Raw genomic sequence first — 21,966 nt, 5'->3', positions numbered from 1 at the left:
GTCGTGGACGACGACAATCATCCGACCCACCATCGATCGTTTTGGCCACAGGAGTGGCGCGCGTTTGCCGACGCTCAGGCAAAAGCCAAGGTAAAGATTGCAGCTCCTCCGGACTCGGCGCTGGAGTCGGTTGCGACGGCAAAGGAGTGCAAGCTCGACGCCGGCGCTGCGACTACGACCGCTGTCGGCACCACCATGCCTTCAGTAACAACTGGCTCTGACCGTTCCAACGGGCCTTTGCCTGTGCAGCAAGGCATGGACGACGCGACCACGGGCGTCTCCGTGGCGGAGACGCCCCAGTCCGACGAGGAGGAGCCGTCCTCCACCGACGAGGAGGAGCCGTCCAAGGCGGCGGAGGCGCTGGCGGAGGCGCACGCCTCCAGAGCAGTTCTCTGCGCTCTCTCTACCTCACCCCATTTTCACTCGCGTCGATGTTCTAGGTGGCGTTACTCCCCATCAAGGCTTTTAGCAAGGTGACCAACAAGATCTCTGTCATCCCCAACTTCACCTCTTCTGACGCACGCGGTGTCGGAGACACGCTGGGGGTGGCCGGCTCACGCAGTGCCTTCTCGCAGTTCGCTGTCGTCCCCGCCCCGCAGCCCGTCGCCATGTTCGCGACGCAAGAGTGCATCTCGGCGCGCGAGGCTGCTGCAGAGGCGGCGGCAGGGCGAGAGGCAGAGCTGCGCCGCTTCGCACGCCGCCAGTCCGATCGCGACCGCAAGGACGCGGCGCGGAAGACGCGGGAGGCACGGCTCCTCCGATCCACCCAGCAGCAGGCTCGCCGGCGTCGCGTCGCCGCCGCAGCTCGCGCGAAGAGCACTGTTGATGTGCAAGTGCAGGCTGCGCCACCGCTCGCCGCCACGTCTGTGCAGTTGCGGCGGTCGAGGTGGCGTGTCGCGCTCCGTACGGCGGCGGTGGAGGCTGCGTGCGCAGAGGCGAAGGCTGCGGAGGCGGAGGTGGCCCGCGAGCGGCGGCGGGCAGCGTTCCGCACCCGTAAGCGCCGCCACCAGCGCGCGGAGCGGCGCGCGGAGCGAGACTCGCACCAGCGCGTTATCGACTTTCTCTCTTGGCTTGCGGCGGAGGAGCGGCAGTCGCCGGCCTTCGCTCAGGCGGAGCGGGAGCGAGCCGAGGCCGCCGCTGCCGCGCAGCAGCGGCTGCTCAAGCTCAAGCCGCTCCGCGCGTCGCTCCGCGCGTCGCTCCAGAAGGCAGGGGCGTCGCGCCTCCGCGCATGGCCTGCCTTCGCGGCCATCTTCACGAGCATGCACGCTGTGTGGACGAAGAAGGCGCGCGAGGCGAGGCAGGCGGTGCTGCGCGAACTTGAGGAGCTGCAGCTCCAGGCCGAGGTGGCCGAGGCCGTCGTCGCGCAAGACCAGCCGTCTGCCGAGCTGCTCGAGGTGTCTGAGCACGCGCTCATTGTCTCGCCGCTCACGCTCTCCTCGGAGCACGTCCTCATCGTCTCGCCACGCGGGTGCCCCTCGTACACGGCTGATCTCGCCGAGCAGGTCGCCGTCAACCCGCACCAGTCCGACATCATCGCCCCCGTATCTCGCAGCGTCGCGAGCGGCGACGCGCTCGGCGGCGGTGGAGCGCCTGCACCGGCTGCTGCGGCCCCAGCCTGGGAGCCAAGTGGTGACGCCATCCACTTGTTCGTGACGCTCGTCACGGAGCACATCAACGGCAGCTTGGCGTCGTCCGACGTCCTCGCGGAAGAGCCTCGCTCGCCCGTCTTCAAGCTCCGGCAGTGCTCCAAAGCCTGCAAGCTGGCGGTGGACGAACGCGCCGTGCTGCCTGGCATCGGGCTGCTCGCGCCGTACATCGATGCTCGGCGGCACGCGGCCACCACGTATGCCAGGCGTGTCTATACGCAGCTGCTCGTCCACGGGCTGCCAGGCTGGGGGATGCGGCCGCTCTGCTACGAGGCCTCGTGCGGCGTCACCGTCGAGTCGCTGCTCCAGGACCTCGGGCTGGACGAGGATCACTACGTTGTTGTCCCGTCGCTGCGTCCCGCGCCCCTGCCCCTCGATGCTGACTGCCTCGCTAGCCTGACATGGGACACCATCGTCCACGTGTGCAATCGGGCTGGTCGCGGCGGGGCGCCGCGATCGTCGCCGCGGTTCCGCCGTGCGGCCACTGCAGCTGACTCGGAGGGTACTGTGGCCGACAGCTCGGAGACGGAGTCGGGGGATCAGCCGAGGGAGGAGGAGGCGGAGCGCGCGAGGCAGGAGGCAGAGCGCTCGAGAGAGGTGCCTCGGAGCATCGCCGCCGCCTCGATGAGGGAGTTGCTGCCTCCCCCGCCCGGCTCGAGTACGCCACCCTCCGCCGGACGCAACACGCCACCCTCTCCTGGACACAGCACGCCAGCTTCCGCCACGCGCGGTGCGCGCCAGCAGCGGCAGGAGCACCCCCACTTCTCGCACTACGCGGATGAGCCGGAGCTCTTCCAGATGGCGCAGGAGTGGGTCACGAACGGCGTCCAGCCGCACGTGGCCGACGCCTGCACAATGGGGGGGCTCTCCGTGGCCGCCTTTCAGGCCAGGCTGTCGGAGGCCGACCACAACGCCCGTAACCTTGAATTCTCGCTGGCGGTTGCCACTGCCCTTGGCGCCGGCGAGTGGGACGTTGACCGCTGGGCCGAACGCTGGCAGAAGCCGCGCATCCTCAACGACGAAGCCTTGGCACGAGCGCTACTAGAGCCCGCCTCGTTGTCTGGTGCGAGCGGGGCAGGTTCTTCGTCGCAGGGCGCGGCCACGTCGTCGCAGCCCGCACCGAGCACGCCTGATGCGGCGGCGGGTCCGCGCCGGCAAGCCGGCGAGCTGGTACTGTGGTCAGCCGGCGGCAACCACGTCACCTTCGAGGACGGGAGGTCGCCAGAGCGGCTGGTCAGGAGCCCAGGCGCATATCAGGCATTTCGCACCCTCCTCCAGCTCAAAGGCGTGACAAGGTTGCGCGCGATGGGCCTGTGCACTCCGCCGCGCGGGACCAGCAGGGCGAGCAAGTTTCCCGTGGCCTTCTTGCGCAACTTGGCGGAAGGCGTCGGCACGCTGACCATCAAGGCCTTCTACGAGCGCGGCCCAGCCGATCCGCGCGGAGCATTTGAGATCCTACTCGTCGAGTGGGAGAACGAGGCGACCAACCACGTGTACAGCTTCGGCATCCACGAGTGGGAGCCAGGGGCAGCCGAGTACCAGTACATGCACGAGTGGTACCTGGGCCGGGAGGCGGAGCATCTCTCGGTGTTCGTTGCCCGCGCAGGCCAGGAGCGATCGCACGCCTTCTCGCTGGCGAACTTGGTTGCGCCAAACCCGGTCTTGGTCGGCCCCGAGATTTCGAGCAGAGTGGAGACGCTCAAGGAAACCCTCACGTCAGCCCTGGCTCGACACCAACCAGGCGGGCCTGCCATCGCCGCAAGCGGAGACGCCGCCACCTTCCCCAGCTTTTGTGTCGAGGGAGGCGCCACCGAGCCGAACGTCGAAGATTGGCTCATCATGAGGACTCTGGTGCGAGCGACCGCCTCGCCGCTGGCGTCGCCGACCGCCTCGGAGCTGGCGGCGGAGAGGCGAGCTGGGGACGCAGCACAGGCGGCGGCGCTGAGGCAGGCGGCTTCGGGAGCGACCGTGTCGGTGCTGCCATACACGCAGGCGGAGGCCAGCACCATGAGCATCTCGGTGGGAGACACGGCCAACGATCGCTCCGACGTCAGATTCCGCATCCTTGCCATCAGTGAGCGAGACACCCGCAAAGTCCGCTGGAATGGCACGATCCATCAGAAGCGTGAGACTGGCGAGTACGTCTGGGACGCCGACAGCACGGCAAAGAGGGCCATGCGGTCGGTTGCAACTGCCTTGTACGACCTGAAGCGCGCGTCAGCCATGTGCGCGAAGCAGGGCTGCATGTTCAATGTCCGATTCCGCCGTCGCACAGATGGCAGCGTCTGGGAATGCACGAACGCAGTCGACCACACCTGCGATCAGTCGGCGCAGGCGGGTCGTGAGCGGCGAAAGAGGTTCCACGCGTACACGCCGGTCGAGCTGGCGTCGGTCGTTGTGCAGCAGGTTGTCGACTGCAGCAACTGGCGGCAGGTCCAAGCGGCGGTGCAGCCGTACCTCCGGGCAGAGGCCTCGGAGGACTTTTGCCGCCGCATCGGTGGCCGACTTAGATGTGACAGTCCACTGCTGCGCCTCTCCTGACCTGCCGCGACCACTGCGCGCCGCGACTCGCACCTTGACACGGGTTGTACCGTAGGCAAAGAGGCGCAGGGCATGAATGTGAGCACGAGTGCGACCGACACCGCCGTCGCTGCGAGAGCCGACGACATGGGACAGCTCGAGAACTACGCGCAGGAGCTGCGACGGCTCGGCCACTGCGTCACAATCCTCTCCAAGAAGGGCACGGAGGTGCGCAAGGTAGCGCGCGAGGCGGCGAAACGAAAGTGGACGTTCGACAACAAGGGCTCGGGGCTCACCTTCACAGATGATGCTGTTCACGGCCTCAGCGAGACGCTGAATAGCATCGAGGATAACTCTGACTACTTCTACGGCTTTGTGCTCATGTACGCGTGGGCACGCCACGTGTTGCAAAACGGAGTTTACTGCCTGGCCTACGACTTCACTCACTGCGACACAGGGACGCTCGCATCGTTTGTGGCGATCGACTCCAATCGCAATGTCCTACCTCTGGGGCACGCGCACTTTGCCGACAATGAAAACAATGCCACTGCGACAGCGTCCGTCCGCCAGGCGGTTGCCGACGTCCCTGAGCTCGATGACCCTCGCGTTGTCTTTGTCCGGGACGGCAGACGCGAGTTGCGCACCGCCATCACGGCCAACGCGCCACGGGCCCACCAGTTCTCGTGCGTCAGCCACGCGGCTGCAGCCGCCTCTCACACTGTGGGAGGCATCAGCAAGGCCGTTGCTGTACTGCAGTACCAAGCCATGGCGCGTGCGCTGAACCAGGGCTCATACGAGAAGGCAAAGGCAGAAGTTGCGCACAGCCTTTGGCAGTACGTCACCCACACCCCAGACACGCCGGCGCAGCGCTTCCTCTTCCCCTTTGCTGAGGACGGTGGCAAGATGCCAGCCAGCCTCCCAAACAGCGAGGCGTGGGCTATGCCGTTACCCCGCACGACGTCGCAGTTTGGTGAGAAGATGAATCACATCACCAGGCACAGCGGGGCGCGCGGCATTCCCAATCCGCTCGAGATGATGCGCCTGCTCCTGGAGGATGACATCAAGCGCTGTGACGGCCGCAGGGTGGAGAGCACACGCTGCACCGACGCATGCCCGCCAAGGATGCGGATGATGGTCGCCCGCCTGCTGAATCGTGTCCGCGATGGAGGATTCCGCATCGACTCGGCGGCAGCCGACACATTTCGTTTCTACCCCGCATACACCACACCAGGGCAGGGCCGTAGGCCGCGAAACTGGTTCCATCTCGTCCGCTGCGACGGCCAGCCATGCGAATGGACGTGCGCTTGCGGGCTCAAGAAGGTCACCGGCTTCCCGTGCGAGTGCTTGGCGGCTGTGGCGGTGCAGAAAAAGGGTGTCCCCGACATTGCTCAGCTCGTCGACTCCGAATACACCACGGCCGTCTGGCAGGCGCAGTACAACTTCAACTTTGCCGCCACTCTCCCCGGCAGTGTGCCAGATGGACCGCCGAGCCGGCTCAAGCTGCCCGTCTTCCTTCCAACCAAGCCAGGCAGGCCCAAGCGGGGCCGCATCCTGTCTCCAGGCGAGGGGTCGGGCGCGAAGAGGAGGCGAACAGTGGCACCCTCTGGCGACGAGGATGCTTCTCAGACCGCCGCAGCCCTCACCGCAGCTGCCGGCGCCGACGACGCAGGGCCGATGGCGAACGCACCTGCCTTGCCAGCTCCACCTCGCGCGTCTCGGCAGTACGGTTGCCGCAGGTGCGGCGCCCCGGTCAGGAAGGGCTGCGGGTGCAAAAACCAACCTCGGATCATGCGATGAATGTGTGATGAGTAGTAATCTGCAAGGTGGATTGTGTGGTGTGTAGTAATCTGCAAGGTGGATTGTGTGGTGCGTAGTAATCTGCAAGGTGGATTGTGTGTGTGTAGTAATCTGCAAGGTGGATTGTGTGGTGCGTAGTAATCTGCAAGGTGGATTGTGTGTGTGTAGTAATCTGCAAGGTGGATTGTGTGGTGCGTAGTAATCTGCAAGGTGGATTGTGTCTGTGTAGTAATCTGCAAGGTGGATTGTGTGGTGTGTAGTAATCTGCAAGAGAAAAGCTCAAAACGTAGTAAACTGCAATTTTTCCCTTTTTTGATGTTCTACTGAAAAACCCAGAAGAACCGGTCCGCGAGTGCTCCGCAGCAGCCTCGCTGAGCCAGAACGTCGGCTCGCGAGGTGGGGTGCTAGTGTGAGCCCGATACGTCGCAGTGTTCTTGCTCCCAGCGCTTGCGCTTCGGCGGTTAGTGGTGCACTAACCTCCGAGAAACCCTTCGGGTCGCTCCTCATCGCAAACCCTGTCAGGAGAGTCCTCCTTCGAGAGCACATTAAAAAAACACAACCCCGCGCACGCGCGTAAAGCTCCCCAAGACGCACAAGCTCAGACAGTCGAGAAAGGGAAGACCGCATCGACTCAGAAGTCAGCGCTGGGTCCCAGTAGGCACGCCATGTCGGACCTCCCGCCGGGCATCGACGCGGTGGGCACCGGCGACAGCGGCGCCGTGCCCGCGCTCCCGCGCTGCTGGCCGGAGGTCGACACCCAGTCGACAGCCGGCGACAGGCGAGGCGGCGCTTGGATATGCCTGGCTTGGGCGCGCGGCGCCTGCCGGGACGGCGCCGCGTGCGTCAACCTCCACCGCCTGCCGTCCGTCGTCGAGGAGCAGCGCATGGCCTTCTCCGCCGACGGCATCGACTACGACATCTTTGGGCGGAGGCGCACCTCCTCGGTCGACGCGGCTTGCCTGCTCTTCGTTACGGGCCTCGACGAGGCGGCCTCGCAGCGAGAGGTGCGCGCCTCCCTCGAGAAGTTTTCGGAGTGGGGCGCGCTCCTGCGGACCTGGGCGGGCGTCGCGCCGGGCACCGGCTTTGTCCGCTTCCGGAGCCGCGCGTGTGCGCAGTTCGCGTCCGAGGCGATGGACGGGAGGCCGATCGACCCGGAGGGGGGGCCCGCGCTGCGCGTCACCTTCTCCAACTCGGATCCGGAGCAGCAGCGGGCGATACACTCGCGGCAACTGGCGCTGCGCGCGGCGGAGGAGGCGAAGCGGCGGCGCGACGCGCAGCACGACCTCTACGAGCGGCTCGAGGCGGAGGGGAGGGCGGCAAAGGCGGCGCGGCCCGAGGCGAACGGCGGGAGGGAGGGGCCGGCGGCGGCGGCGTGCGGCGGCGGCGGCGGTCCGGAGGCGGCACAGCCCGCGGTGTGGGAGATGACGCCGGGCGAGGTGGTCACGCCGGTGGCTGAGGAGTACCCAGGTGCAGAGGGGCCTAGTGGTGGCGAGGCGCCGCTGACGCCGCAATGGCAGCAGCAGCAGCAGGCCGCCGCGGCGACGGAGCTGCCCGACGGGTGGGTCTCGGGAGTAGACCCCGCCACGGGCGCCGTCTACTTTCACCACGCCCCGAGTGGGCGGTCGCAGTGGGAGCGGCCGGAGGGAACACGCAGTCAGGACCGAGACGCAGGCTAGACTACCGCTAGAGCGGAAGGGAGAAATCTGTGGGGCGCGAAGGGCCCCTGAAGGCTCACGAGTTTTTATGTTTAATTATCGAAAATTGAAAACAGAATTCCCAAGCGAAGGGTTCCGGAATTTGTGGGCCCCGTGGCTGGGGCGGCGGCGCGTTCGCCGTTCCTTTCCAGCTAGCAGCTTTCCCCCACCCCTTCAAGGTGTGGGAGGTGCTGTGCACTCTCGAGGTACGAGGAGAGGTCAGACTCCCTCAGAGAGATCTAGAGAAGAGCGCCGTACGGCCGGGGCCGGCAGGGCCCTGGGTGCGCGAGACGTCTCAGCAGAGAAGGACACTGCAGGGCGCCAGGGCCCGCCACTCTCTCCGCGCACGCGTCTCTCCAGCGGTCGTCGCGGGTCAGGTCCGAGACGCGGGGAGGTGGCGTCGTCCGCCTACGCCCCCTCCTCCCCCTCCTCCGCCTCCGCGTCCTCCAGGAAGTCCTCGCCGCCGCGAAAGTCGGCCGTCACAGCATACGACGCGCTCCACGCGCCGGACGAGACCGTCACGTTGAGGTCGTGGTGGAAGCCGCTGTTCTGCGCGAGCGCGACGACGAGCGGTGACCCGTCGAGCGGCCGCTCGAGCAGCAGCGTGGTCTGCGCCCAGTGCGTCGGCGGCGCCTCGGGCGAGGTGTCGAGCTCGACGCACTCGTGAGCGGGCTGCGACTCGGAGCCACAGAAGCGGACGTCGAACCAGCCGCAGAGGCCGTGCTGCGGCTCGTCGGCGTGCGGCGGCGCGAACTGTACCTCGGTCTGCCAGTCGAAGAACTGCGCGTGCGTCACCGAGTGCATGTCCGCCTCGAGCAGCACCTGCGGCTCGTCGCGCAGGAGGGAGGCGGGGAGGATGCCTTGCCACGCCTCGGAGAAGGCGTACTCGTGGTGCTCGCGCTCGTAGGCGGCCTGCGAGGCGGGCGGCGAGGGCGGCGGGCGGCGAGGGCGGCGGGGCGGCGGGAGTGGCGCGAGGGCGGCGGGGGGGCGGGGGGGGCGGAGGGGCGTGCGAGGGGCGGGGCGGCGGGTCGAGGCCTGCAGCGCGTCCAGGCGGAGGGAGTACTTGCTCCGCAGCTCGGCGGCGAGCTGCTCCCACGCGTGCATCGAGCTCGCAATCTCCTCGCGGCGGCGGAGCAGGAAGCGGGGCAGCGCGGAGGGCGCGAGGAGCAGCCGCGCGTGCGAAGGGTACATGACTCCTCCCGGCTTGAGCCAGCGGTCCCGCGCGAGGAGCACCTACCTCGCGTGCGCACGACGGTGAGGCCGCGGCGTCCGAGCCTCGCCACACCCCGAGCCGGCGAGGCGGCTGCCGACTCGACCATCGACTCGCGCAGCAGGAAGTAGCCCATCCACTCGGACACAATCACGTCCACCTGCACAGAGTGGGCACGCGCGGCGGAGGTCGGAGGCCGCACGCGCGGCGGCGCGGGCGGCGGGCTGCGGCGAGCCTGCTCGGCCAGCTCCACCTGCTCGACCCTCTCGCGCAGGACCGTCACCGTGTCGGCCAGCCCGTGCGCCTCGACCATCGTCTGGATGTGAGCGCCGACGCCCGAGGCCTCCACGGCGTACACGCGCCGCGCGCCCGCCTGCGCCGCCCAGATGGCGAGCACGCCCGTCCCCGACCCAACGTCGAGCACGACCTTGCCCTTGAAGTGCACTGCGGCGTTCCGCTTGATGGCGTCGTGGTAGGCAGCCATCCTCTGCATGTCCTGCGGCCAGGTGCGAGAGCGGTGAAGCGCATCCGCCGCTGTGGGAGAGATGGGCTGCGAGCGGGAGCGAGCCTCCAGCATGCCGATGTGGTCAAAGATCTTGCTGTACTCGGAGAGGTAGGTGTCGGTCGGCAGCGGCCGGTCGGACGAGGCGCCGGGCGACTTGGACGGTGCCATTTCCACAGAAGCGCGAGTAGACGCCGCGGCGATGGCCAGGGCGACGTGCATGCAATCGCAGTGGCCAGCCGGGAAGAGAGAAAGATTCGCGCGATCCTGTCGGTCCCTTGTCAAGGAGCAGGAGAACTAGGAGAGCGGAGCGCAACCAGTAGGAGGCCCGTGCCTGCCCCCGTGCCGCCGGGTGCGACTTTGTCCTATACGAGAGGGGAATCCCTGGGACCCTGTCGTGTGGGTGAACCCTGCGGCCCAGCCCCCCTCGCCCTCCGTGTCGCGATGCGCTCCCCGCTCCCGTTCCCCTGTGTCCCTGATCGTCCTTCCAAAATCCTGCTCGCGTGCAGGTGGGGATCTTGTCCTCCTCCCACCCCTTGTTTGGCTGTCCGTTTTCTCTTTCTTTCGTTCATCCGGGTTGCGGGTGGACACATCCGGCCCGCTGGGTGCCAGCGCTTAGCTCCCGGCCCTGGATGTGAGGCTAATGACTGCTCTCCAAGTGCTCCAAGTGCTTTCTTTCAGAACTGACCTTAATCAACAAGACACACAGGGGTTTCTATCGACAGTGACCAGTGACAGTGTGGACGGGGCACACGGGGCACGCGGCGGCACTGCGTCGGCGAGGCAGCTGTGAAACGCCCCGCAGGCAATAATGGCGCACGCACAATATCAACCGGTGAGAGCTCCCACCGGTCGCGGTGGGCCGTGGCCGCCCTCGGACCGCAGCCCCAGCTCGCTCCGCAGCCCACGGCTCCGAGCGCTGCTGGGGTCGCCGCAGCGCTGGGCGGCGCTTAGTCCGCATCCCACGAGGTCCACTGGTGGCCGCAGTTGTGGAGGTGGTAGCCCAGGATGCGCGTGAAGAGGCCGCCGTGCCCGACCACGGCGATCGTCGACTCGGGGCGCGAGAGGATCTGCAGGCGGGCAAGCGGGCCGAGAGGAGCGGTGAGGAGGCGAGCGGGGCAGTGAGGCGGCGAGAGGGGCGGTGAGCGGTGCGGTGCGAGAGGCGAGAGGCGCGGCGCCCCGCGCCTGCTCCTCGAGCTCGGCGATGCGGTCGTACAGCCCGAACTCAAAGTGCGGCGTCCACCAGACATCCGGCTTCATCGTGTCGAACCCCTCCATCTCCTTCATCTCGGGCATCGTCATCGCCAGCTGCGCCTTTGGGCGCCCCTCGTCGCAGGGCGCGCCCATCCGCTCGCGGAGCAGCGGGCAGACGACCCACTTTGGCTTGAGCGTCGGCTCCCGGTTCTGAAACGCCGGCCCGTGCCCGAACGCGCCCTGGGCGGTCTGGAAGGCGCGCGTGAGCGGCGAGACGAGCACGACCTCGACGTCCTTGAGCGGGCCGCCCGTGCCGCCCAGCCGCTCGTGCAGGTCCCTCGCCTGCCCGAGGCCGGTCGCGTTGAGCGGCGGGTCGACCAGGTTCCAGCCGGGTAGGCTCGCGTTGTGGTCGCCCTGCCCGTGCCGGATGAAGAGCACCGTCTTTGACGACGACGAGATCTGCTTGGGCTCGTTCGTGAGGACCGGCGGCTTCGACTTCTTGCTCCGGCAGCACCCGCGCAGCTTCCAGACGAAGCCGACGATGTAGTAGCTCGGCTCGCGAATAAACTGGTTGAGCACGACGATCGGCCACGGGTACGGAGATGTCTTGCCAGGCCAGCCGTCGTCGCCGTACCTGCGGCCGGGCGCGCGCGCTGCTGGAGAGGAGCGGAGAGGGGAGGGCGGGGGCAGGGGCGCGCGCTGCTACTTGTTCGAGAGCCGCCCGACCGTCGTCTTGTCCATGGCGCACAGCGCTGTTGCGCGATGTCTCCTTGCTCGGCGCGCGGGTATCGGCGTACGTCCTTGTCGCAGATAAAATGCGCAGCCCTCCTTGGTACTAGTGGGACCCGCGGCGTTATCCGCCTCTGTTGTTCGGGCAACGCGTGAACACGATGTATGTACTGCTGTGCGCTCCTTTTGGTAACTTTAAAAGTCGGGGACAGCAGCTGGCTGAAGGTGCATCAGCTTGGCGTGAGCTACCGGCAGCGGCGGGAACGAAGCACCAGCAGTAGCCAAGCGCCGAGTCTCGCAACGCGACAACGGCGCCGGCGGTGCTGCGGTCGGCTTTCCACAGCTCAAGACCATTGGCGTTTCTCGCGGCGAGCTCCGCCGCCTTACGGGCCGCCTCGGCCGCCTCCGCATACAGAGGGCCCAACTTCAGAATCGTGCTTTTTGGGTTGGGTTGGGTTGTTGGCCCGGGTTGGGTTGTTCCGCGTGAGGTTGGGTCGTCGGCGCGAATGGTGAGGTCTCGACCGCCGCCGCTCACGCCAGCGGACGGCCACCATCGGTGTTTTTGGCTTCGCCACCGTCCAAGGCGTGCGCCATGCGCTCGCCGGCATCGAGCGAGCAACGTGATCGACCGAGCGGCTTGCTGTGTGGACGCCTTCTTCTGGCTCTCGTCGAGAGCGTTTTGCGTCCCGGCGGGTGGGAGAATATGTGTCGTCTGATGTGTCACTGTGTACGTCACATCGGTCTTGATAACAAGCACGGTCGATCCGTCGAAGCGATACACTCGTTCCTATCACGCTGGAAGGCTTGCACGGAGCTCTGCGCCGGCACACAGCAAGAGCCGTGCGGCAAGAGAAGAGCTCGATGGGGAGCGAGAACCGTCAGATTTTCAGGTGTAACCTGAAGTCCGTCGCGATGCACTCAATCCCTCCCGAGCGAAAGCCTGTGGCTCTCTCGAACTCGTCGATATATTGCGGATAAACTGCTCTTCCCGCATAGCTTGCAGAGTCAGAGGCGCAGAAAGGCTGCGAGTGCTCGACGAGTCTTGCGAGCTGCGCGGTCAAACCTGGGGGGAACTGACCGCATCAAGGCGGACTTCCGAAACCTGGGTGAGCACCTCTGACGGTTCTCGCTCCCCATCGAGCTCTTCTTGCCGCACGGCTCTTGCTGTGTGCCGGCACAGAGCTCCGTGCCAGCCTTCCAGCGTGATAGGAACGAGTGTATCGCTTCGACGGATCGACCGTGCTTGTTATCAAGACCGATGTGACGTACACAGTGACACATCAGACGACACATATTCTCCCACCCGCCGGGACGCAAAACGCTCTCGACGAGAGCCACAAGAAGGCGTCCACACAGCAAGCCGCTCGGTCGATCACGTTGCTCGCTCGATGCCGGCGAGCGCATGGCGCACGCCTTGGACGGTGGCGAAGCCAAAAACACCGATGGTGGCCGTCCGCTGGCGTGAGCGGCGGCGGTCGAGACCTCACCATTCGCGCCGACGACCCAACCTCACGGAACAACCCAACAACCCAACCCAACACGTAACAACCCAACTCAAAGCACGATTCTGAAGTTGGGCCCTCATACATGTCATATTTTTCATTTTTTCAGTGGCCATCCATTAGATAAGGCGGCCGGCGGTGGGGCGAGGGAAGGGGGGGGGGGGGGTATGGCCCTGGCTGGAAAAGAAAGAAAGAAAGAAAACAGACCAACCCAGACGAGGGATGGGGGAGGAGTCGACTGGAGGCCAGAGTACGCGTTTTCTCGCCGTTCTGCACTCTCACCCACATACAGGTCCCGACGCTGATCAGCCAAGATGAGGAGCATCGCCACTACCGAGGAGTGGCACGCCCTGCTGGCTGACGCGGCTGCAAAGAACCAGGCTGTGGTCGTCGACTTCACGGCGTCGTGGTGCGGGCCGTGCAAGATGATTGCGCCCATCTTCGAGGCCCTCGCCGCCAAGTACTCCCATGTTTGCTTTGTCAAGATCGACGTGGACGAGAATCAGGAAGTCGCACAGGAGTGCCGCGTCTCTGCGATGCCAACTTTCAAGGCCTTCCGCGACAAGAAAGAGGTCGGTTCGTGCCGCGGAGCCAACCCTGAGGCGCTCGAAGCGCTGGTGGTGGCTCACCAGGGCGACAAGTGGTCCGCTGCCGGCGAGGGCCAGGCGCTCGGCGGCAGCGCCGGCGAGGCGAGCGGCATGAGCGAGCGTGAGAAGCGGCTCGCGGCTCTCGAAAAGCGAGGCCTGAAGTGAGTGTGAACCATTTGTTTATTATTTTGGTCAACCCGCGACGCCGGTGTGCGTGCAGTGCGACGACGGACGAGAGGGGGGTGATGCTCTGATAAACCCTCCGGATCTTCGACAAAGGTCGGATATTTCTTCTTTCAAAGTGCAAGGTGTGAATAAGAGGTTTATGATAGGGCTACTACGACGAACTATGCGGCAATCGACTGGGCGCCTGGCGCCCGACCACCCCCGCGCAAAGACCTCGTAGTAGCCCTCCCCGTAACCGACTTGGCCGGACTTGTCCAGGCCGCTGTCGCCGCGCAGATCGGCGCGAGCAGTCGCTCGAGGGGCTCTACTGGCTGGCGGTGCTCAAGGGGAAGGCGTACACGCTGGCCGAGGACACGGTCGTCAACACCGACACCATCCCCGCGGGCTATCTCGTGGTCAAGGCGCAGTGGCTCAGGCTCGAGCAACGCGAGTGCGAGGGCAAGCTTCGCTCCTACACGCTGCTCGAGGCCGAGACGCTCATCATCGTGAATCACATGGTGCGGCTGGCGGGCTTGCGCTTCTCGCCCGGCCCGGGCGGCCCTGCGGACCGCCAGCTCGTGAGGAGCGCGCGCGAGAAGCTCTATTATATTGGCCTACAGACGCATTACTCGCTCGAGGCGTGCTGCAGTGAAGACCAGTCTTATTGAACTTGTTTGGAGGCGTCGATTTGTGCAAAAATGTGTGTTAGAGAGCGCTAGATGGCAAAATTTTCTTCGCCTCCGGCGGGGCCGCTCGCCGCGGGGCTAGAGAGTGACTTTTGTCGATGTCGGCTAGAAGTGCTGCACGTTTTTCAGAATTTCACCCGAGATCTCGCCCAACATTGAGCTACGCTACTTGAGCACGTGTAATTCGTGTAATCGAAAACCCTCTTGCACAGTCTCAACGCGGTGCCCGTCATGTGCCTCCGCGCCGGCGCCGTCCGGCGGGCCGGCGCGCGGCCCGGCGGGTATATACTCGTACTGCGCGTCCGCACATATTCTCACGTCGCCTTTCTCGGCCGCGAGGAGCCTTACTCCGCGCCGGCGCCGTCCGGCGGAGGCAGGTACTCGTACTGCGCGTCCGCATTCTCGTCGCCTTTCTCGGCCGCGAGGAGCCGCTTGAGCTCCTCCTCCAGGTCGGGGTCGAGCTGCGGCGCCGGCGGGGGAGGCTCCGGCTCTGTCCCGGTCTGGACGTGAGCGAGGGTGAAGCGGTCCTTGTCGAGGAGGAGGAGCGCGTCGCCGCCGCCGCCCCACGCGAGGCCGCACACGCGGAAGGACCGCCCCTCGGGCAGCGGCACCGTCTGGCACCCGCGCGGCGACCAGAGGACAACGGCGCCGATGCCGGTGCACAGCGCGAGCAGCTGCCTCGTGGGGTGCCACGCGGCGGCGCGCACCGCGTGCGCCTGCAGCAGGAGCGAGTGCAGCCCGAGCGACGCGCCGTCCCACACCCACAGCGCGCGCGGCGCCCCGTCGTCGCGCGTCGCGAGGAAGCGGCCGCCCGCCGACCACGTCGCCAGCCCGACCCCCATCCTCGGGTTGGGCTTCTCGGGCGTGGGGCGGACGGTCGGCAGCGAGAGGGGGAGCCTCTGCGCCGCGTAGACGTACTGCCGCCCGCCGCTCGCGTGCAGCTCCGCCAGCGACTCGGCCAGCTCCGCTGCCTCCGCGTCCGCCTCGGTGTCGCAAGCCGACGAGCTCGCCTCGGCGGCCGCCGCGCCGCCGCCCTGGCGCGACACCTGCACGTACGCGACCGCGTCGGGCGCAAAGGCCTCGAGCAGCTCGGCGCCGTGCTGCAGGTCGCCGACGTGCGCCCACGAGCCGCGGTGCAGCAGCCGCACCCTCTCGTCGTGGCCGCACACCGCGAGGAGGTCGGCCGCGGGGCTCCAGCTGAGCGCCTTCGGCCCGAGGTGGGAGGAGCCCTCCGGGCCGGGCTGCAGCCGGCAGGTGGCCAGGAGGAGCCCCTCGCGGTAGACGAGGGCCTGCGGCTCGAGCAGCCCGTCGAGGACGCACAGGGTCGTGTCACCGCGCGGCGCGTACCGAAGGTCGGCCAAGTCGCGGCTGGCAACCTCGAAGCGGAGGGAGACGGCCCAGCCCTCCGTCTGGACGAGCTGCACCTGCGCGCGCCGCGGGCGGCCCGGTTGCTCGGGCGGAGGGCGAGCACCGCCTCGACCCTCCCCTCCCTCTCCCCCTCCCCTCCCCTCCCCAAGAGGCTGGGAGCAGCCCACCGAGTCGCGCCCGTCCCTCCGGTGGGCGAGCGCCATCTGCCGGCCGTCGGCAGAGAAGGACAGCCCCTCCTTGGCGAACTTTGGGTACTGCAGGTACGACACGGACCGGTCGACCAGCGACCAGACCGTCACGCGCAGCCGGAAGTCGGAGGTCGCGAGAACATGCCGCCCATCAGGCGCCCAGCGCACGTGCGCGAGCCCGAGGGGACCCTCGTCGATCTTGGCGTGCCAGTCCGCCTCGTCGGGGTCGACGCTCCACACCTGCGCGAGGCCGCGCGCGAAGAGGCCGCACAGCACGTACTTTGAATCGCAAGACCACTCGAGCATGTCGATGCGGTCGACGCACGCGAAGACGTGCACGATCTCGAGCGTGCGCGCGTCGCGAACCACGAGTCGGTACATGGCTGCGGCGGCGACGAGCCGCCCGTCGGGGCTAAAGAGGACGTGCCCACCCTCGTGGCTGTCGGAGAACCGACAGGTTGCCGCCATTTTGCCGTTGGTTCAGGCAGGGTTTCCGGCTCGTACCCAGATAGGGGGGCTGCGGCATGACTCGCGCCAAAACGCCCTACCTACCTACCTATCCTCAGGCCGCGCAGCGAAGCGAAAAAAGACCCAAAAAGGGGGTACCTACCTGTTGTAGGGCCCTCTGGGGCGGTCAAAACCGGACCTACCTACCTGTTGCATGTTTGGCCTGTTCCATCCAGATTTTGTTTTGTGTATCCATGTTTCCGGAAACCAAAAAGGAAACGAGAGGGTCCCCAGCACTTGGCGTTTCCGGAAATTTCCAGGGAAACTAGAGGGTGTTTGGTGCTCCATATCTGGCAACTCTCGAGTTTCCCTGACGCCTGAGTCTGAGAGCTGGTCTGGGGCAAAATCTGAAAGGCGAAACCGAGGAAATCGGCAAAATACCGGATTTTTCCAGGTATACCCGGGGTTTTCCAGGTATACCGCAAAATACCCAGCTATTTTGCCGCGCTTTGGCTGATTTTGGGCGCGCCCAAGCACACCTGCTGCTGATTTCCATGGGAGTTTCCTCGGGAAACTAGAGAGGAAACGAGAGGGTGCTGTGGAGAAACACGCTACACGGAAAGGAAACGAGACGGGTGCGCGAGGAATCAGGAAATATGGATACAGCCTAACATCGGGTGTCACCGTGGTGAACAGACCCCCTATCTGGGTAGGAGCCGGAACACAAAACTCAAAAGGGGTCCCTCGTCGAGGATTTCTTTCTTTATTTTCGACTTTCCATGCCCGACAGACCACACGCCAAACGTCCCTGCTCCCTTGGCGCTTGGGTGCTGGTCTGTTTTCCTTCTTTGGTTTTACCCTCCACACAGAGGAAGATCAAAGTCGGGGTTGCAGCCCGCGTCCGTCACGCAGGCTGTGGCAATCTCTGTCGAGCGAAGCATGTGCGTGGTCGCGGGGTTCCGTGTGCTGTCAAACGACAGGTACTTGCCCCTAGCGCCGCCGCCTCTGAGCGGGACCAGGCTCAGCGAGACGTTCGACAGGTTCAGCTCCAGAAGAAGCCACCCTTCTACTGCATTATGCAGCACACCGTTTCTGCACCGGTGACCTGCGTAGCGCATTATGTTCCCAGGAAACGAGTCGAGCGCAGCGGCGGCGAGCCATGTGAAGACCATGAAATGGTCCGACGGGTAGAGTGAAAATCTGACGAAACGCTGATAATGGCTGAGCGTCCGCGTGCATGCTGCGCATTGCGCAACCTCAGGGGGCAGCGCCACGGCCAACCAGCACTTCGACTTGTCGACCCACTTGCTCTGCGCTTCCACCAAAGGGCCGACTGGAGCGTGGGTCTCAAAGAACAAGTCGAGGCGCGCGCGGACAATAAAAGTGTAGCGGGTGCCACGAACACGCTCGTGGTCGAGACGCAGCTGATTCGCCTGACGCAGATTCTCGTACTGCGCCCAGTACCTCTCGTTCAGCCATTTTGGTGTCTGGCTCAAGCCCGGCAAACTCCCAACCTTGGGGGGGCGTGGCGATTTGGGCGTCGTCCCAACGAGACAGCCGGCCAACCATGGCCGAAGCTGCGCTCCAATCTCAATGCAGGTTACGTTTCCGCTTAGTCTCCCTCCCTCAGTCGGAAGAGACACAAAGACGAAGAGAGCCGCGGCGGTGGGCTGCACGAGCAGGCGCAGGTGCGTTGGCCAGGTCTGGGTCACGCGTTGGAGGTGGTAGCGGCCGGAGTAGAGCACAGCTACCGAGCCGCGGTCTCGAATAGAAGGATATGGCGGCAGTACCACGCGGCCGACAGATGTCTCCATGGAAACGCCATTGGCCATCTCATGGGCCTCGGCGCGGCTACCAGAAACCGGAGCCGAGCGGAAGGCGGGGTCAACTGAGCCAACGTGCTTCATCTCACAGCGGAAGGCCCAGGAGCAGTCCCTGAACTTAATCGACACCGTCACAAAGCGTGCATTCTTGCATCTTGCGAATTTTGCGAGGCAGAATTCCGCTGCCTTGGTCCAGCTGCGGATGTCGGCGGGAAGCATATGCGCACCAGCGACGTCTACTGAACAAGATGGCTTGAACTCATACCCTGTCTCCAGGCAGTAGCCAGCACGAGACCGAGCCAGCCATGCTGTCCCATTGCTTGCCATTGGGCGCTGTACAAGGATCAAGGTGTGGGGCGATGATCTTTTTACGAATTTAATCCCGGCAATTTGAGCACTTGAGCACCGGATAGGGTCGATTCCGCGTGGTACGGGACCCCTCGATCGTCTCACCCTCCCTCACTGGAGTGTTCATTGGGGGGGGGGGGGGGTCCTCATAACAAACACACGGTACAGGATCGGGGTGCACGGAGATCTCACGCTGCAAAAGCAGTCGAACGAAAGCAGTGTCGTCCCCCCTCTCGCTCTCCATCATCTCACCGGGAGACGTCGGCGGTGGTGGCGGTGTGACCGATCGAGCTACAAGAGGAACTTGTTCAGCAGGATCCGGGATAGTCAGATGCTCTTAGCAACCTCGAGAGTGCTTCGTGCGGGTATGCGTCGGTATGGGCAGACGCAGAGTCGAGACGCAGAGCTCACACTAGTCACTATACACACAAAATCACAGTCTGGGTGGAAAGCGAACGAGTCACTTAACCGGGGTCGAAGGGGCGGGCGACCCTTTTTTAGAAACCCGCTTGCCTGCAAGCTGCATGTCGTGCACGACCCCGCCCTAAATAAAAAATAAAAAGGAGGGCGAAACCAAGCTCGAGAAACCAAGGGATGGATGAAAGAAAGAAAGAAAGAAAACAGAGCACCAAGGATGCGTAACGGACATTTTGGCCCATGCGCGTGCTCTCCCTTTTGCTCGCCCTCCCGTCGGCGGCCGGATTGGTTGGGCCGGAGCTGCTGAGTCGGCTCGGGCCAAGCGCACGGTGGCCGCGCCGGTGCGCTCGGTGTGTCCCATCAGCAAGCTGATGAAGGACGCCTCGCGCACCGTGAGCGGCTTGCCGGCCTTCATGCAGCGCTCCGCGTCGCGGAGCCGACTAGCGTCGTCTCGCTTGCTTGAATGCCGGCATTCAAGCAGGTGTATTCTTTTTTTGCTTGGGGCGGCCAGCATGACGGGGTAGGTAGGGTAGGTCTGGGCCCTCCCGTCGGGTTTTCCCCTCTCTTCACGCCGGAATTTTCACAGCAAAAAAAGAATTTTCCGGCGAAATCACGATGTCAACCCTCCCCAAGCGGCGAGAGACTGCGAAGAGAGATAGGAAGAGGCAGACTCCCTAGGGTGGGCGACGGCTAGCGCATCACACACCTCTCCTTAAAATCCCTGTGTGGTGGCGGCGTGCCGTCCTCCCATCCCTCCCTTGGGTTGTATGTTTTCTTTCTTTTACCCTCCCAAAGTGGGTGATCTGGTGCTTGTATGGCCTTGAGTGGCCTGCCATGCGCCACAGGAAGGACTGTGGTTGCAGGAGAGTACCACCAGCCATCACTTTAGTTGGTATAGTACCCCACCTTCACCCCGCTCAGTGATTTCTTTTTTAGTTTCCCATAAGTAGGGTAGGTAGGTGGTAGGTAGGTTAGGGTGCCCACAGGACCCAAAAAAGAAAGGAAAAACGAAATGGGGCACTCCCGATCGCAGCACTTCATGTTGGATAGTCGAGATATTGAGAGTGTGACTAGGAGGGTGGGACGCTGGGGATTCTCAAAGGTATACCCTTGGAATGGCCGGATCCAGCCTTAAAAGTACGAGATCGCGCGCGCTTCGCGCACAGCACCGCCTGTTCTCCGCGGCTGAGTGACGACGCGTGCTTGCGAGGCGAGTACTGCCGCCCGGCAGCCTTGAGGCGGCCGGGCGGCAGTACTCGTTCGAACTTTGCGAGCCGTGCGCGCGCCGAGGCGCCCGCGGCGCGCGCCCGCCCGGCTGCCAGTAGGAGGCGGCGCAATATGGCCTATAGTACAGCCCTTAGGAGGAGGAAGAGGCTGGCTGGCAGTGCTGTATGCCGCCGAGGGGCAGTTTTGGGGTGCTGTCACGGGCCCAGGGGGCTGCAGAAGGCGTCCGCAGCCGGGACAACCCGCCCCCCCAGCCGAGGCCGGTCGAAGCCCACTTGACCACAGCCATGAGGAGTCCTCTTGGTGCTCCTGGCGGCCGTTGGAATGGCGAGCGCGCGCCGATGGGGGGGGGGGGGTCTTGCTTGCTCCACACCGAGCGCCATCGGTCCGGACCGGCGTGGTCACCGAGGGGTGGCCTGCACAAGGTCTGAGCCGCGGGCGCTCGGCGCCAAGTGCAGTGTCACGCTCGCGCTCGCGCGTGACAAACCGGGGGACCCTCTTTTCCTAGTCACTCGGTCGGAGGACGACCCCGGCTAGTCGCCGACCACACCCACAAAGAACCCTGCACAAAGATCCATCTCACACTAGAGAGGTGTCCGTTTTATTTATTTATTTATTTAGGCACTCGGTCCCCCAACGGAAGAGGCCTCGCTCCTATTGGAACACTCCAACATCAGATTTGCCTCGTGCGTCCCTTTTTGAGCCGGAAAGCTATTTTCTTTTGGGTCCTGTGGGCACCCTAGGTAGGTAGGGGCAGGGCAGGGGCCGGTCAGGTTTTTCCAGATTTCATCATGCTGGCCGCCCCAAGCAAAAAAATAGTACTGATTCAAGTCTTGTTTATAAATAAATAAATAGAGCAGTCATCTCCCGTAGAGATGGGCAACACACGAACACAGAGGTACAGTGCGCACCCCGCCCCGCTCACAGGGCGTGCATCACACAGGTGGACTGTGTGACTCCTCGGGTTTCTGGGGACTCTTGACAGAGGTGTGCTAGTCACTATAGTCGGACGGTTCCGACATGTCCGGCGGGCAGTTCGGGCTCAAGTGAGGGCCGCGGTCGCGGTCGCGGCCAGCGCGCCGGGCCTGGCTAGGGCTGCCGGGAGTGATCTCGATCCACGCTCCGGAGCGCGGGTGCTTGAGCAGCCGGGCGGTTGCCTTGAGTCTCGGATTCTTTTTTGCACAACACTGGGCACGGGAGTGCGCACAGATTCTTTTTTGGGCACGCTGCTCCTCGGGAGTCGGACTCTCCTCGCGAGTCCGAGGTTCTGTATTTAGATACACCTTCCGGTGGGCGAGCAACACAGCTGTTTCGCACCGTCGCGTGCGAACACCCTCGTCGCCACACGTCGCGAAGCATGTTGTTGCTCGTGCTGTGGCTCAGCACGTCAAGTGCTGCGGCGCCCGATGGTAAAACGACCACCAGCGGGCGTCCGGCCGTTGTGTCGCCCAGCCTCCTCGCGGCGGACGTCGGCCACCTCGCGGCGGCTGCCGAGGAGCTCGTCCGGTCGGGGGCGCATTGGGTTCACGTGGACGTGACGGACGGCTCGGCGGAGTGCGGCCGAAGCCTCTCGTCGCTCGGTCCCGCGTCAATCGCCGCGGTGAGGCGGGCCGCTCCCTCGCTCTGCGTCGACGTGCACCTGTACGTGCGGGAGCCGGAGCACCACGTCGAGGCATGCGCGAGCGCCGGCACCCGCTGATACAAAATCCGCCGGAGCCGGCGCATGAGATGGTCACCGCGGAGGTGTTGGCCCTCTGCAGGCGCCGATCGGATCACCTTTCAGATCGAGACGATGGCGGAGAGTGGAGCCTCGACCGCCGAGGTGCTGGGCGCGGCGGCTCAGGAGCGCGCGGCGGCGCTGGCGGCGGCGATCGGATCGCTCGGCTGCAGCGCCGGCGTCTGCTTGGCGCCGACCACGC

General features: G+C 65.0%; 5 protein-coding genes across 5 annotated transcripts; 2 read left to right on the top strand and 3 right to left on the bottom strand.

The window, feature by feature from the left end:
- Positions 1-6,628: 6,628 nt before the first annotated feature.
- Positions 6,629-7,639, top strand: EMIHUDRAFT_222859 (hypothetical protein; the record flags this gene model as incomplete). Its single annotated transcript, XM_005792758.1, has 2 exons — positions 6,629-7,138; positions 7,400-7,639. 2 exons carry the CDS (start codon positions 6,629-6,631, stop codon positions 7,637-7,639), a joined length of 750 nt encoding a protein of 249 aa, XP_005792815.1.
- Positions 7,640-8,065: 426 nt separating this feature from the next.
- EMIHUDRAFT_108579 (hypothetical protein) lies at positions 8,066-9,591 on the bottom strand (the record flags this gene model as incomplete). The annotated part of the gene is made up of 3 exons (XM_005792757.1): positions 8,066-8,890; positions 8,974-9,027; positions 9,121-9,591. The coding sequence occupies 3 exons, from the start codon at positions 9,589-9,591 to the stop codon at positions 8,066-8,068; spliced, it is 1,350 nt and encodes a 449-aa protein (XP_005792814.1).
- A 434-nt stretch (positions 9,592-10,025) lies between these two features.
- Positions 10,026-11,355, bottom strand: EMIHUDRAFT_439674 (hypothetical protein). Its single transcript, XM_005792756.1, has 3 exons — positions 11,270-11,355; positions 10,555-11,197; positions 10,026-10,439 (listed from the first exon to the last, which is right to left on the bottom strand). Exons 1-3 carry the CDS (start codon positions 11,302-11,304, stop codon positions 10,320-10,322), a joined length of 798 nt encoding a protein of 265 aa, XP_005792813.1. The 5' UTR covers positions 11,305-11,355; the 3' UTR covers positions 10,026-10,319.
- A 1,738-nt stretch (positions 11,356-13,093) lies between these two features.
- EMIHUDRAFT_417371 (thioredoxin) lies at positions 13,094-14,431 on the top strand. The gene is made up of 2 exons (XM_005792755.1): positions 13,094-13,617; positions 14,375-14,431. Exon 1 carries the CDS (start codon positions 13,109-13,111, stop codon positions 13,544-13,546), a length of 438 nt encoding a protein of 145 aa, XP_005792812.1. The 5' UTR covers positions 13,094-13,108; the 3' UTR covers positions 13,547-13,617; positions 14,375-14,431.
- A 145-nt stretch (positions 14,432-14,576) lies between these two features.
- Positions 14,577-16,256, bottom strand: EMIHUDRAFT_69733 (hypothetical protein; the record flags this gene model as incomplete). Its single annotated transcript, XM_005792754.1, has 3 exons — positions 14,577-15,242; positions 15,285-15,656; positions 15,768-16,256. The coding sequence occupies 3 exons, from the start codon at positions 16,254-16,256 to the stop codon at positions 14,577-14,579; spliced, it is 1,527 nt and encodes a 508-aa protein (XP_005792811.1).
- Positions 16,257-21,966: the final 5,710 nt, after the last annotated feature.

Source organism: Emiliania huxleyi (genome assembly GCF_000372725.1).
Source record: "Emiliania huxleyi CCMP1516 unplaced genomic scaffold EMIHUscaffold_105, whole genome shotgun sequence".
NCBI classification, from domain to species: domain Eukaryota; phylum Haptophyta; order Isochrysidales; family Noelaerhabdaceae; genus Emiliania; species Emiliania huxleyi.
The sequence above is the reverse complement of the archived record's forward strand: the minus strand, read 5'-3'. Positions and strand labels throughout refer to the sequence as shown.

What these genes read in the sequence shown, in the direction of transcription:
- EMIHUDRAFT_439674 (XM_005792756.1), bottom strand. Translation starts at nt 11,304, where the DNA reads ATGGACAAGACGACGGTCGGGCGGCTCTCGAACAA. An exon ending in GTCGGGCGGCTCTCGAACAA is followed by an intron (nt 11,198 to 11,269) that starts GTAGCAGCGCGC and finishes GCCCGGCCGCAG; the next exon opens with GTACGGCGACGACGGCTGGC. An exon ending in TCGCCGAGCTCGAGGAGCAG is followed by an intron (nt 10,440 to 10,554) that starts GCGCGGGGCGCC and finishes GCCCGCCTGCAG; the next exon opens with ATCCTCTCGCGCCCCGAGTC.
- EMIHUDRAFT_417371 (XM_005792755.1), top strand. Translation starts at nt 13,109, where the DNA reads ATGAGGAGCATCGCCACTACCGAGGAGTGGCACGCCCTGCTGGCTGAC.